Source organism: Schistocerca piceifrons, chromosome 2 (assembly GCF_021461385.2).
Source record: "Schistocerca piceifrons isolate TAMUIC-IGC-003096 chromosome 2, iqSchPice1.1, whole genome shotgun sequence".
Taxonomy (NCBI): Eukaryota; Metazoa; Arthropoda; class Insecta; order Orthoptera; family Acrididae; genus Schistocerca; species Schistocerca piceifrons.
Window position 1 is genome coordinate 713,044,880 of NC_060139.1, and position 16,138 is coordinate 713,061,017.

At 40.3% G+C, this 16,138-nt stretch overlaps 1 protein-coding gene across 1 annotated transcript in view; it reads left to right on the forward strand.

The window, feature by feature from the left end:
* Positions 1-16,138, forward strand: part of LOC124775791 (anoctamin-4-like) — a 332,872-nt gene that overhangs the window by 217,274 nt on the left and 99,460 nt on the right. The window contains exons 9-10 of the mRNA XM_047250621.1: positions 100-199; positions 9,863-9,970. Of these exons, the coding sequence (XP_047106577.1) occupies positions 100-199; positions 9,863-9,970 (208 nt within the window). The remainder of the gene's footprint in view (positions 1-99; positions 200-9,862; positions 9,971-16,138) is intronic.

Genomic DNA, 16,138 nt, shown 5'->3' on the forward strand with positions numbered 1-16,138 from the left:
TTAAAATTACTAATGATACTAATTACATGAAGTTGCTTAAAGATGGACCAGTAATAAATAAAAATAAATATTTTAATATGATTTTATTCTTTTTTGAAGGTTTGTAGTGAAGGAAAGAGAACTCTTCTACACTTCAGCTCAGAGAAGCCTTGTTGTGTGGCAAGTAATGATGAGAACAAAGTATGATGAAAGTGAGAAGGTATGTTAAACTCATTTTACTTAATCACAGAACAATTTTTGTGTTTCATTTTGTTTCATCACGGAGCAATTTTTATGATATACTATGTTTAAGGAAACATCACTGATTTTACACCACTTTCAGCTTTGTTGATCTTGCAAAAGTTAATCTTGAAGCCACTGACATGTCAGCCATTATCTCTTGCATGTGAACATTTAAAAAATGTACTATCTAACTGTTTGCATCTGCTTGCCTATCACAATCAGATGGTGGCAATCTATACCTTCATCCAGATAATGCACAAGCCCATTGTTCCCAAAATATCATAATAGTTAGAGGAATATTCTGTAAATAAATGGGGTGTGTCTGTGACCCTCCAGTCACACGTCTTCAGTTCTGTTGAGCACATCTGGAACACCACTGAACAATATCTTTGCCCCTTTGAACTAGCTGTGATTAATTTCTATGAGTTATGGACAGCAGCTGAACAGTCATGAATCAGGATGACTCCCCAATTACTTCAGTGTCTTGTGCTGTTGCCATCATCAAGGCAAGAGAAGGAGAAACATACCACTAGCTGTGTTTCACTAATTCATTTTCTGCTGATTATACACCACTCGATATTAAATTTACAATACCATGAATGTGGCATTCTTGAAATGTCAGGTTGGCATGAAGCACACTGCATGCTGGAGTGTGCAAATGATTCATATTTAAACAGAACCCCATAAAGTGGGTAGGACTAATGATGTTTACATTCTTTATGTATGTATTCTTTATGTATGCAGCAGATTTCTAATTTAGATGTCACATTTGAATATTGGTTGTGAGAAGGTCATGTAATGACCCACACAAGAAGGCAAAATATCTACCCGCTCTTGTCAAAATTTGATAGTGGCAGGACTGTGACATATTAAGGCTATGCTTGCGTGTTCCAGGATATTGCTGGTCATATTAGTCAGAATCTCACAACTGTGATGCAAAAATGGAACTGATGTGTTAGGGAGGGCAATACTCCATGTCAGGCAGGATCTCAGTGACAGCACATGATTAATCCTTGAGAAGACAAACATATTGTTGACTCAAGTGTGCAGATTCATACAGTGAAGTCATGTACCATGAGTCATTAAATGGGACAATTTGCAGCAAGACAAAGATCTACATAGACAATGTGATCATGTCTGGACGGTCTGGACAGTCTGTGTATGAAACATTTTTGCAGCTTACCTTAACACAGCTATTGAGAGAAGTGCACCAACAGTGGTGCACCAAATTACAGTTCTGGATGCAAGAGTGTCACCATGTTGTCTATCCAGAAGAGATCTGGTTCTGAGTGCAGTATCAGGTTTTACGTATCCCTGTGTGGAGCTCCAAGAAGATTGACTACTGCCAGACTGCATTTGTTATTGTCATACGAGCCCCGCAACTAGTGTGGGGTATGGAATCCCATCAGGTACATAACACAGTCACCTCTGGTACACGTAGTCTTTAATTTGTACAGCATCCATTGCATTTCTGTGCTCTATCTTTGAGGTTTTCATGAGTCTGTCTTTCAACAAAATGATGCAAGTCAACATGTTGCCTGTGCTAATCTGACCTACCTCAATAAGAGGCTGTTTGACTGTTGCCCTGGCTGGCACATCCTTCATATCTGTCACCTTCTGAGAACATATGGTCATGGCTTGCTAAGAGACTGATGCATCACCACTTATGAGCCGCTATGCTGGCATAGAGTTAAAGCTCCATGGAATTATGTAGCAGTTTCTGTGATCCAGGTTCAGTTTGATTTGGTGCCCAGTTGGGTTGAAGCTGTTGTTGTTGTTGTCGTTGCTAAAGGTGGCAAATTTCATAACATGTACACCCCAAAATGACATACAAATTTAATCATTTATCCTTTTTTTCATTTTATACATATGATAAATAAAATTTCATTATTTACTATCTGTTTTAATTTTAATATCTAGCACTGCATATTTTCAAATAAATTGCTCATCTACAGTGTCTGCTTGGCAGTAGGTTAATGAGGAGAGTTCTATTAATTGTTAAAAGTCCAACCATGCCTGGCCTGGTTCAGAGTTTACTAGTAAGAAGTGAGCATATATATTAAGCGATGGAGAAAAGAAAATGAAACACATTTGAGCTTATATGAGCACAAGAAAAAAGTTGCTCAGCCTGCCTCAGAGATAGTGTTGCTACCATTAATTTTTTTTAAATTTTGGTACATTCTGTGCAGTAATAAAAGATAAATGTCGATACATAAGCAGAATAGAATTCTTTTACATGCTTTTTAAAATAAATTTGTTGTGCATATTGCATATAAATGAATAAACATGAAATACTGCACCATAGTGAAATTCTTTGTTTTGTGCATTTTATCTAACTGATTTTGTACAATTATAATAGAGGGAAACATTCCACATAGGAAAAATATATCTAAAAACAAAGCTGATGTGACTTACCAAATGAAAGTGCTGGCATGTCGACAGACACACAAACAAACACAAACATACACACAAAATTCAAGCTTTCGCAACAAACTGTTGCCTCATCAGGAAAGAGGGAAGGAGAGGGAAAGACGAAAGGAAATGGGTTTTAAGGGAGAGGGTAAGGAGTCATTCCAATCCCGGGAGCGGAAAGACTTACCCTAGGGGGAAAAAAGGACGGGTATACACTCGCACACACACACATATCCATCCACACATATACAGACACAAGCAGACATATTTGAAGACAAAGAGTTTGGGCAGAGATGTCAGTCGAGGCAGAAGTGCAGAGGCAAAGATGATGTTGAATGACAGGTGAGGTATGAGTGGCGGCAACATGAAATTAGCGGAGATTGAGGCCTGGTGGATAATGGGAAGAGAGGATATATTGAAGAGCAAGTTCCCATCTCCGGAGTTTGGAAAGGTTGGTGTTAGTGGGAAGTATCCAGATAACCCGGACGGTGTAACATTGTGCCAAGATGTGCTGGCCGTGCACCAAGGCATGTTTAGCCACAGGGTGATCCTCATTACCAACAAACACTGTCTGCCTGTGTCCATTCATGCGAATGGACAGTTTGTTACTGGTCATTCCCACATAGAATGCGTCACAGTGTAGGCAGGTCAGTTGGTAGATCACGTGGGTGCTCTCACACGTGGCTCTGCCTTTGATCGTGTACACCTTTTGGGTTACAGGACTGGAGTAGGTGGTGGTGGGAGGGTGCATGGGACAGGTTTTACACCGGGGGCGGTTACAAGGATAGGAGCCAGAGGGTAGGGAAGGTGGTTTGGGGATTTCATAGGGATGAACTAACAGGTTACGAAGGTTAGGTGGACGGAGGAAAGACACTCTTGGTGGAGTGGGGAGGATTTCATGAAGGATGGATCTCATTTCAGGGCAGGATTTGAGGAAGTCATATCCCTGCTGGAGAGCCACATTCAGAGTCTGGTCCAGTCCTGGAAAGTATCCTGTCACAAGTGGGGCACTTTTGTGGTTCTTCTGTGGGGGATTCTGGGTTCGAGGGGATGAGGAAGTGGCTCTGGTTATTTGCTTCTGTACCAGGTCGGGAGGGTAGTTGCGAGATGCGAAAGCTGTTGTCAGGTTGTTGGTGTAATGGTTCAGGGATTCCGGACTGGAGCAGATTCGTTTGCCACGAAGACCTAGGCTGTAGGGAAGGGACCGTTTGATGTGGAATGGGTGGCAGCTGTCATAATGGAGGTACTGTTGCTTGTTGGTGGGTTTGATGTGGACGGACGTGTGAAGCTGGCCATTGGACAGGTGGAGGTCAACGTCAAGGAAAGTGGCATGGGATTTGGAGTAGGACCAGGTGAATCTGATGGAACCAAAGGAGTTGAGGTTGGAGAGGAAATTCTGAAGTTCTTCTTCACTGTGAGTCCAGATCATGAAGATGTCATCAATAAATCTGTACCAAACTTTGGGTTGGCAGGCCTGGGTAACCAAGAAGGCTTCCTCTAAGCGACCCATGAATAGGTTGGTGTATGAGGGGGCCATCCTGGTACCCATGGCTGTTCCCTTTAATTGTTGGTATGTCTGGCCTTCAAAAGTGAAGAAGTTGTGGGTCAGGATGAAGCTGGCTAAGGTGATGAGGAAAGAGGTTTTAGGTAGGGTGGCAGGTGATCAGCGTGAAAGGAAGTGCTCCATCGCAGCGAGGCCCTGGATGTGTGGAATATTTGTGTATAAGGAAATGGCATCAATGGTTACAAGGATGGTTTCCGGGGGTAACAGATTGGGTAAGGATTCCAGGCATTCGAGGAAGTGGTTGGTGTCTTTGATGAAGGATGGGAGACTGCATGTAATGGGTTGACGGTGTTGATCTACGTAGGCAGAGACACGTTCTGTGGGGGCTTGGTAACCAGCTACAATGGGGCGGCCGAGATGATTGGGTTTGTGGATTTTAGGAAGAAGGTAGAAGGTAGGGGTGCGGGGTGTCGGTGGGGTCAGGAGGTTGATGGAGTCAGGTGAAAGGTTTTGCAGGGGGCCTAAGGTTCTGAGGATTCCTTGAAGCTCCGCCTGGACATCGGGAATGGGGTTACCTTTGCAAACTTTGTATGTGGTGTTGTCTGAAAGCTGACGCAGTCCCTCAGCCACATACTCCCGACGATCAAGTACCACGGTCGTGGAACCCTTGTCCACCGGAAGAATGACGATGGATCGATCAGCCTTCAGATCACGGATAGCCTGGGCTTCAGCAGCGGTGATGTTGGGAGTAGGATTAAGGTTTTTTAAGAAGGTTTGGAGAGGGTGATTTTGAGGAGGAGGAGGTGGGTCGTGCTGTGACGGAGGACGGAACTGTTCAAGGCAGGGTTCAATTTGGATGGTGTCTTGGGGAGCTGGATCATTAGGAGTAGGATTAGGATCATTTTTCTTCATGGCAAAGTGATATTTCCAGCAGAGAGTATGGGTGTAGGACAGTAAATCTTTGACGAGGGCTATTTGGTTGAATCTGGGGGGGGGGGGGGGGGGGCTGAAGGTGAGGCCTTCGCATAGGACAGAGGTTTTGGATTGGGAGAGAGGTCTGGAGGAAAGGTTAACTACTGATTTAGGGTGTTGTGGTTCCAGGTTGTGTTGATTGGAATTTTGAAGTTTTGGAGGGAGTGGAGCTGGAAGTGGGAGATTGAGAAGATGGGAGAGACTGGGTTGGTGTGCAATGAGAGGAGGTTGAGGTTTGCTTGAAAGGTTGTGAAGGGTGAGCGAGTTGCCTTTCCAGAGGTGGGAAACCAGGAGATTGGATAGTTTTTTGAGGTGGAGGGTGGCATGCTGTTCTAATTTACAGTTGGCCTGTAGGAGGATGCTCTGAACAGCCGGTGTGGACGTGGGAGAGGAAAGATTAAGGACTTTTATTAAGGATAGGAGTTGACGGGTGTGTTCATTGGCTGAGTTGATGTGTAGGTGAAGGATTAGGTGGGTGAGGGCAATGGATTGTTTAGTTTGGAACTGGTATAGGGACTGATGGAAAGAAGGGTTGCAGCCAGAGATGGGAACTTTAAGTGTGAGGCCTTTGGGGGTAATGCCAAATGTCAGACAGGCCTCCTTGACGTTGACCTCCACCTGTCCAATGGCCAGCTTAACATGTCCGTCCACATCAAACCAAACCAACAAGCAACAGTACCTCCATTATGACAGCTGCCACCCATTCCACATCAAACGGTCCCTTCCCTACAGCCTAGGTCTTTGTGGCAAACGAATCTGCTCCAGTCCGGAATCCCTGAACCATTACACCAACAACCTGACAACAGCTTTCACATCTCGCAACTACCCTCCTAACCTGGTACAGAAGCAAATAACCAGAGCCACTTCCTCATCCCCTCGAACCCAGAATCCCCCACAGAAGAACCACAAAAGTGCCCCACTTGTGACAGGATACTTTCCGGGACTGGACCAGACTCTGAATATGGCTCTCCAGCAGGGATACGACTTCCTCAAATCCTGCCCTGAAATGAGATCCATCCTTCATGAAATCCTCCCCACTCCACCAAGAGTGTCTTTCCGCCGTCCACCTAACCTTTGTAACCTGTTAGTTCATCCCTATGAAATCCCCAAACCACCTTCCCTACCCTCTGGCTCCTATCCTTGTAACCGCCCCCGGTGTAAAACCTGTCCCATGCACCCTCCCACCACCACCTACTCCAGTCCTGTAACCCGGAAGGTGTACACGATCAAAGGCAGAGCCATGTGTGAGAGCACCCACGTGATCTACCAACTGACCTGCCTACACTGTGACGCATTCTATGTGGGAATGACCAATAACAAACTGTCCATTCACATGAATGGACACAGGCAGACAGTGTTTGTTGGTAATGAGGATCACCCTGTGGCTAAACATGCCTTGGTGCACGGCTAGCACATCTTGGCACAGTGTTACACCGTCCGGGTTATCTGGATACTTCCCACTAACACCAACCTTTCCAAACTCCGGAGATGGGAACTTGCTCTTCAATATATCCTCTCTTCCCGTTATCCACCAGGCCTCAATCTCCTCTAATTTCAAGTTGCCGCCACTCATACCTCACCTGTCATTCGACATCATCTTTGCCTCTGCACTTCTGCCTCGACTGACATCTCTGCCCAAACTCTTTGTCTTCAAATATGTCTGCTTGTGTCTGTATATGTGTGGATGGATATGTGTGTGTGTGCGAGTGTATACCCGTCCTTTTTTCCCCCTAGGGTAAGTCTTTCCGCTCCCGGGATTGGAATGACTCCTTACCCTCTCCCTTAGAACCCATTTCCTTTCGTCTTTCCCTCTCCTTCCCTCTTTCCTGATGAGGCAACAGTTTGTTGCGAAAGCTTGAATTTTGTGTGTATGTTTGTGTTTGTTTGTGTGTCTGTCGACCTGCCAGCACTTTCATTTGGTAAGTCACATCATCTTTGTTTTTAGATATATGATTTTGTACAATGATTTATTGCTGCAGATGATACATGGGTCCATCACTTCATGTACTGTAAAAGGAAAGTGAAAGATTCTTACAGAATTGTTGGGTGGTAGACCTCATTCTATTGTCCAGCACCTAATATGGAAGGAGTTTTTCCCTTTGCACACATGGGGTGTATGAGAATTGTGTCTCAGATGTATCTGTTGTTTGTCAATGAATGTGTTTTTGTCTTTGTTTGTGTGTGTGTGTGTGTGTGTGTGTGTGTGTGTGTGTGTGTGTGTGTGTGTGTGTGTGTGTGTGTATACACATGCACGCATGTGCATAGTGTGAAAATGAGAGAAAGCAAAAGGTAAAATCCATTGCTGGCACATGATCTACTCTTCTTGAATAACATCAAAGGAACTGCTGGGCCTGGTGTCCCTGTCTGACTGACAAGTCACACACCCTCATTTCATGAGACCCTGTGAAGAGATTTATAAATTAATCCAGGATATTGAGACAAATTTTGATGATCAGGAACCTTACACTACCACTTCTTTTCCCCAATACTGATGCTGAACATTTCTTCTATCAGCAAGATTCAAACCAGCTACCTGTAAGTTAATTGTCACTGCACATCGTACATTAGAAAGTTCGCTGTGGAAGTGGGTTGTGTTATAAAGGAAACAGCAATCAAAGTAATGGGTGATGGCTTGGAAGTAGGAGATGTAGCAAATATTTTATCTACAAGAAAGATCATGGCCAATTTTTGAATCTGAAATGATTTTTATTTAATACTGTGAAATTTTTCTGAATGAACTAAATGAAAAAATGTATAGGTAGAGGCCATGACTGCAAAAGAAACAAAGGAGAAAATCATCTTCTGATAGGACAATGCACTTATCTACAAAGATGGTGCTGGAAGTGGTAGTAGTTTTATTTGTCTGTAGATTACTGGGTGTAGAAGTACGAAACTGGAATTTTGCTATAGATGGTGCTAGATGTCAGTGTGGGGTCAGTGATACTGTGTGTGCGGCACCATCTGCTTCCTGTAATGGCTGATGATGAATGTCGACACAAAGTAATCCAAGTACCATACATCAGTATCTGTTTCAGATCCATAAACATGTCGAGCTTTGTGCCCATGAACTGCGATTTGCAGACAATAGTGGTTTTCTGTTATCATTTGAAGAAAACTGCTGAAAAGTCACATCAGATACGTGTCAAAGCTTTTGGTGAACATGATCTTGGGAAAACACAGTGTTTCAAGTGGTTCAAAAAATTCAAAAGTGGTGATTTTGATGTGACAAATGCAAGTGTGGGAAACAACGGAAAAAGTTTGAAGATAATGAATTGCAGGCCTGACTGGATGAATATGACACTCAAACTCAACAGGAACTTGTGGAACAATTGAATGTGATGCAGAAAGCCATTTCTCTTTGGTTGAAAGCTGTGGGAAAGGTGCAGAAAGTGGGAAAATAGATTCCACATGAACTGAACGAAAGACAGCAAGCAGATCGAAAGACCATTTGTGAAATGCTGCTCGTCAGATACAAAAGAAAGTCGTTTCTCCATTGAATAGTGACAGGTGATGGAAAATGGATATTTTTGAGAATCCTAAGCATCATAAATCATGGGTGAATCCAGGCAAACCATCATCATCCACTGCAAGACCAAATCACTTTGGAAAGAAGAGAATGTTCTGTGTTTGGTGGAATCAGAAGGGTGTCATATTTATGAGCTGCTGAAACCTGGTGCAATCATTAACACTGAACACTAACAACAGCAAATGATTGGTTTAAATTGAGGATTATGTGAAAAATGACCAGAATATGGAAAAAAGCAACACAAAGTCATACTGCTCCATGATAATGCCAATTACCCACAGAAAAACAAGTCAGGGAAACTACCGAGGCATTCATTCGGCATATTTTCCAGCCTTTGCTCTGTCCAATTATCATCTATTTGCATCACTGGGGCATGCTCTTGCTGAACAACACTTCAATTCATATGAAAATGTGCAAAAATGGCCCACTGACTGGTTCACTTCAACTTGTTTTTTTGACGTGGCATTCACAGCGTGCTGGAGAGGTGAGAGAAACGTATAAATAACAGTGGAGATGATTTTGAATAAAGTACTATTTGTCAGTTCCAAACAACAGATGTGTAATTATTGCAACCAAATTCCAGTTTCATACTTCTACACTTGATACTATTACAAGCTATATGGACATGCCGTGGTATACAATTTAAGATTTACCAATGTGAAAACCAAAATATTTTGGAGTATGAATTGTTGGAACATCTAACCTATTCACCAGACTGGGATTCTCTGACTTCTGCTCATTCCCACATCCAAAGGAAATTGTGTGCGTATATATTTTGAGGCAAAAAAATGCTATGGCAGTAGTAAATTGGTATTGAGCATACCTATCAGAATCACAGTTCCTACTCATTGGAATGATGGGGATGAAACACTGATCTAAAAGGAAACTAAATTGAGAAATAAGAACTTTTTTTACCTAAAAAGAAGTTTTCAATACAAAACTGAGAAATTTTCACCTTGTTCTTTTGCATGCAAAATTTTATTCCTTGCCATAATAATTTTGCAGTAAAAGCTACATCTTAGATGCAAAGCATTATTACACAGTGTCAAAGTGGCATTTTTATCTATTTCAACTGGAAATGCTTTTGGATAATGACACAGTTATAATATTTACATGTTAATTAATTCATTAGCTGCAACATTTCAGATATATTGTTGTTTACATCACATTTATTTTGTATGATAACATGCTAAAAAAGAAAGATACAAACTGAAATAACTTTACAGTGCGGCATCCGCAGACTCCTCAACAATAAAACATATTTGGCAGCATTTCCTTTACATGAAGGGAAATATGCTCATGATGCATCCAGTGGATATATTTTTGATAGGAGGGTAAGCTACTATAATTGAAGAATTTTCAAGCTCAGACTGTTTTATTCACTTCTTATAGTATTATTCGGCTAAACACCCCTGCATGAAAATATTTATACTTTGCTTTAACTTGCATGTTAAACTAATAATTAAAATCCTTTACTCTAATACAAAAATAATTTTCTGCCAACTGCAAATTTATCTGAGGGCTCCTTATCTGAAAGTCATGAAAGATGTAAGTTTGGGTTATCAATTTAACATTAATATGATAGTTCTGCCAAGTTTCTTAACCAGAGTATTATTTTGAATAAACAGTTAAAATGTCATAAATGAACAGGTCAGGTAAATTGAACAAGTCCTCAAAATATTTTGCTTTATATACATACAAATTATACTAAAAATATATTTCAATGATCATTCACACAGGCATATGAACAAACTGACTCACCACTCTATTGCTGAGTATTTCCTCTTTCTTTTTGGATATCAGATCTTATACCTGGCCCCTAATGACTAATATGTGTAACACTAATGACCTTATACAGTAATGTTGTATGTAACTGACTGCATGCTTTCTGAGTATGGCTGCTTACCATATGAATATGCAATGCAGATATACACTATCAGATCAAAAGTGTCCAAATACCTATTACCGAACATTAATATGGGCTGTGTCCACCTTCACCTTCATGATGCCTTGATCTCTGCAGAGGACACTTTCAATGAAGTGTTTATATCTGTGGAGGAATGGCAGCCCATTCTTAGAGCCAAAATCAAGAGGATAGTGAAGTTAGACACTGGGGGATGAAGTGAAGTCGACATTCTAACTCAACTCAAATGTGCACAAATCAGGACTGGGCAGGCCAGTACATTTCAGGAACTGCCCAAAAACCATTGCCTCAACTGCTTTATGACAGGGTACATTGTCATGCTGATGGAAACAATCACCATCTTCAACTGTTCCTTACTGTAAAATGTGATCTTATCCTTTCACATTTAGAACAAAACAGAAAACTGTAGACCAGTATCACTATTATCTTCAATTTCAAAGGTAACTGAAAAGGTCTTGAAAGATAGTAAGAATGTGTTTGTCTTCAATACTGTGCAACACATCTCTTCTACTGCAAGCTCTTTGTGTTTTTTAAAATGCATACTTTAGGAGCTATCGACATTTGGGGCCTATGTTTACTACACATTTTTTTCTTGTTTTTGTCCATACTACCACCCCAGGACATACCTTACAATCTTAACAACAACAGAACCAGTGCATGTATTCCACTGTCAGAGGAATCACAACAATAACTGCTTATAACTTTCGATTCTGATGTTTCCGGACCAGGGTCCCTTACCTCAAAATCATACATCTACCACTGTCCATCAGCCCTGAAAGTTTATAACATCATCACAGAACCACCTTGTATAATAAATGACCCTAATTCTTTAAAGAAACATCTGATATGGGCAGCTTAAAAAAAGTGGATCTCCCAAAAAGAAAGTTATTATGATTATGAAAATGAAATGTAGCAAAGGTCAGTTAACACCAATGTGCAAAATTTATATGCTTGACAACTATTTTCAGTTAAATGGGAAGCTGGATATTACTATAGGTAGTAAATTACATCATTCATTTTAATCCATTTATTTCTTTAGCCACTTATTAATATTGTTTATTGTGTTATTCATTATGTATACTTGTCACTTATGTATATATCTAATTATATTTACTTGTTATGCATACATACTTGATGAAACCTATATCATATACGAGGGCAGTTCAATAAGTAATGCAACACATTTTTTTCTGAAACAGGGGTTGTTTTATTCAGCATTGAAATACACCAGGTTATTCCCCAATCTTTTAGCTACACAACACTATTTTTCAACGTAATCTCCATTCAATGCTACGGCCTTACGCCACCTTGAAATGAGGGCCTGTATGCCTGCACGGTACCATTCCACTGGTCGATGTCGGAGCCAACGTCGTACTGCATCAATAACTTCTTCATCATCCGCGTAGTGCCTCCCACGGATTGCGTCCTTCATTGGGCCAAACATATGGAAATCCGACGGTTCGAGATTGGGGCTGTAGGGTGCATGAGGAAGAACAGTCCGCTGAAGTTTTGTGAGCTCCTCTTGGGTGCGAAGACTTGTGTGAGGTCTTGCGTTGTCATGAAGAAGGAGAAGTTCGTTCAGATTTTTGTGCCTACGAACACGCTGAAGTCGTTTCTTCAATTTCTGAAGAGTAGCACAATACACTTCAGAGTTGATCGTTTGACCATGGGGAAGGACATCGAACAGAATAACCCCTTCAGCGTCCCAGAAGACTATAACCATGACTTTACTAGCTGAGGGTATGGCTTTAAACTTTTTCTTGGTAGGGGAGTGGGTGTGGCGCCATTCCATTGATTGCCGTTTTGTTTCAGGTTCAAAGTGATGAACCCATGTTTCATTGCCTGTAACAATCTTTGACAAGAAATTGTCACCCTCAGCCACATGACGAGCAAGCAATTCCGCACAGATGGTTCTCCTTTGCTCTTTATGGTGTTCGGTTAGACAACGAGGGACCCAGCGGGAACAAACCTTTGAATATCCCAACTGGTGAACAATTGTGACAGCACTAGCAACAGAGATGTCAAGTTGAGCACTGAGTTGTTTGATGGTGATCCGTCGATCATCTCGAACAAGTGTGTTCGCACGCTCCACCATTGCAGGAGTCACAGCTGTGCACGGCCGGCCCGCACGTGGGAGATCAGACAGTCTTGCTTGACCTTGCGGCGATGATGACACACGCTTTGCCCAATGACTCACCATGCTTTTGTCCACTGCCAGATCACCGTAGACATTCTGCAAGCGCCTATGAATATATGAGATGCCCTGGTTTTCCGCCAAAAGAAACTCGATCACTGCCCGTTGTTTGCAACGCACATCCATTAACAGACGCCATTTTAACAGCTCCGTACAGCGCTGCCACCTGTCGGAAGTCAATGAAACTATACGAGACAAAGCAGGAATGTTTGAAAATATTCCACAAGAAATTTCCGGTTTTTTCAACCAAAATTGCCCGAGAAAAAAAATGTGTTGCATTACTTATTGAACTGCCCTTGTAAATTATTGATAAATAAATGTAGATATGAATAATAATCTGAAAACATTACAGGTGAAGAAAGAATAAGTTATTCCTGTAGTCATGGTACATAAACATATGAAATGTGCACAGCTAAGTGATCCTTCTTCATCCTTTCTCTCCTCTAGGCAATAGAGTAGGTATCATTTGAAAGTTAATTTTCCTAACTAAGTCTTGTGTGTATCCCCAGTAAATGAATGGTAGCTTCATATTCAGTAAAATGCAGATAAATCAGCTGATGCATGAGCTGTTAATTTATCATAAGTGGAAACAAGGTAAAACTAGGTCCATCAAAACTGAAGAAGAAGTGAATGCGAAAAATATAGAGCAAGGATACTAAATATGAAAAGAAGGAAGATAACCTTCCCTTTACCTTTAAGGACTGAATTTTGTTTGTGAAACTTGTTCTTACTTCCCAGATTTGATACAAATTATGATATTCTTAAATTATAAAATATGTTATCCACATCCCATAAAGAGGTTTGCACTGACTTTCTGCAATGATAAACAGAAAGCAGCAGTTTGCTGTTGGAATTACAGAGTAATCATGATCTTATCCTTACCATGGCAACAACAATTATGCTAGCAAACTCATTTAACTCTTTGCTCGCATGGATCAAAGTGGCATAGCATTTTGTACACTAGACTCAAAGAAGTAGAGTTTAAGTCACTATCAGGCTTTCAAGCTTTTGGTTTTGTATGATTTCCCTAGCTTTTGTTTCTGTCTCTAATGATCTAAATCACCAAAGGAATTTAAAACCATCATCTTCCTTCCTCCTTTTTTTCCTCACTGTCCAATAACACAGGGATAGAATACATAGTAGTTCAAAGAATACTCCCTCTAGACACAATTCAATGAACTAAAAAAATACAAAAACTAGATCCTCATCTTTTTAAGTTACAATTGAAGCATTCTACTATATCTACATAGCTACTCTGCAGATCACACCTAAGTGCCTGGCAGAGGTTTCATCAAACCACTTTCACAATAATTCTCTGTTATGGCACTCCCAAACAGCATGCATAAAAAATGAACAGCTATATCTTTCCATGTGAGCTCTGATTTCCTTTATTTTATTATGATGATTATTTGTCTCTGTGTAGGTTGACAACAGAAAATTCTTTCAGATTCAGAGAAGAAAACTGGTGATTGAAATTTCATGAGAAGATCCCCCCACAATAAAAAACTTCTTTGTTTCAATTATGTCCACTCCAAATCCTGTATTGTGTTCGTGACACTCTCTCCCTCCTATTTCTCAGTAGTACAACATATGCTGCCATTGTTTGAACTTTCTCAATGTACTCCATTAATCCTATCTGTTGAGGATCCGACACCACCCAGAAGTACTCCAAAAGAGGACAGACAAGCATAGTTCATGCGGTCTCTCTAGTAGATGTGTTGCCCTTTCTAAGTGTTCTGCCAATAAAGTGAAGTCCTTGGTTTGCCTTCCCCACAACATTTTGTATGTGTTCTTTCCATTTTAAGTTGTGTGTCATTGTAATTCCTAGGTATTTAGTTGAATTCAGATTTGATTGATTTATCAAGTAGCTGAAGTTTAACTGATTGAGCCCTCCTATGGACAACATTGCACTTTTCATTATTTACGGTCAATTGACAATTTTTGCATCATACAAATATTATATCTAAATTATTTTTCAGTTCATTTTGATCTTCTGATGACTTTACTAGAATATAAATGACAGCAGCATCTGCAAACAACTTAAATCAGCTCCTTAGATTGTCTCCTACATTGTTTATATAGATAAGGAAGACCAGAGGGCTTATAACACTACCTTGTGGAGTGCCAGAAATCACTTCTATTTTAATCTATAAATTACTATGAGCTGTTACCTCTAGGACTGGAAATCATGAATCCAGTTATGTGTCTGAGACAATATTCCATAAGCATGCAATTTGATTACAAGCTACTTGTGAGGTGATATGTCAAAAGCCTTCTGTAAATCTAAAAATATGGAATGAACTTGAAATCATTTGTTGATAGCACTCAACACTTTGTGTGAGTTAAGAGCTAGTTGTTTTTCACAAGAACAATGTATTCTAAATCCACATTGATTATAATGTCAGTAAACCATTGTCTTCAACATATTACAAAATATAACACTATCTACATGGAATTCATCATTTTATTTGGCATGTATTTAAATATGTTCAACATCCCTTGAAATATGCATTTATTTCTAACCACAAAGCAAATATTCAACCATTCATCTATGTAGTGACTTATGCTAGTCACCCTAGATAACCACAACATTTATTTCCTGTAGTCCCAGCTGAAAATCAAAATATGTGCAAACTATTTTATATGAGTTGGGCTACATTTTATGAAATATTTCATGAATTATCATAATCTTTCTTATCAGAAACTTCATATAAGTCAGTTCTTCACACATTTAGCTTCTGCCCGGATTTCTCCTGAGCCATAAAGCAAGTCCAGGGTTGCAATTTATATTGCCTCAGCCTGATGTATAACTATAAATGCGTTTAACACTATTAAAACTACATAATTTGCAGCCAAAACTCCACTTCAGTCCACCATGAGAAGTGGAGCATTATTCTTTGAGAATGCCAGTCATTCATGCTAACGGAACAATGTAATGTCAATCAGACAACTATCAGCTGAAAAACTGTAAACAGATACCTCCAGGTAATATGTACATGAACCCCGGCAGGTCCATTATTTGCATATATTACTATATGTCACCAAAAGCTCCTTCTGAACCAACAACATAACAAAGCTCATAAACCACCTTCTACATGACATATCATTGCATAACACAGTGTGAAACATATGTTTTGTTCATCTTAGTCCATTGCCACTTATGCCTGCCTTCAAATTACACAAATATATCATATGTGTTATTGTGATGAAGGAAAATCCTGAATATACTGAAGTTAGTGAGTACAAAGATATACAGCCATTCAGGTTAAAGTGCTAAGTATCATCATGACCATGACATAATATGTCTTAGGTTCTCTGTATGATTTTCAAATCAATTAGTTCCACTCTTAAATAGTTTTATCACAAATCCCTTGATCATAAAAT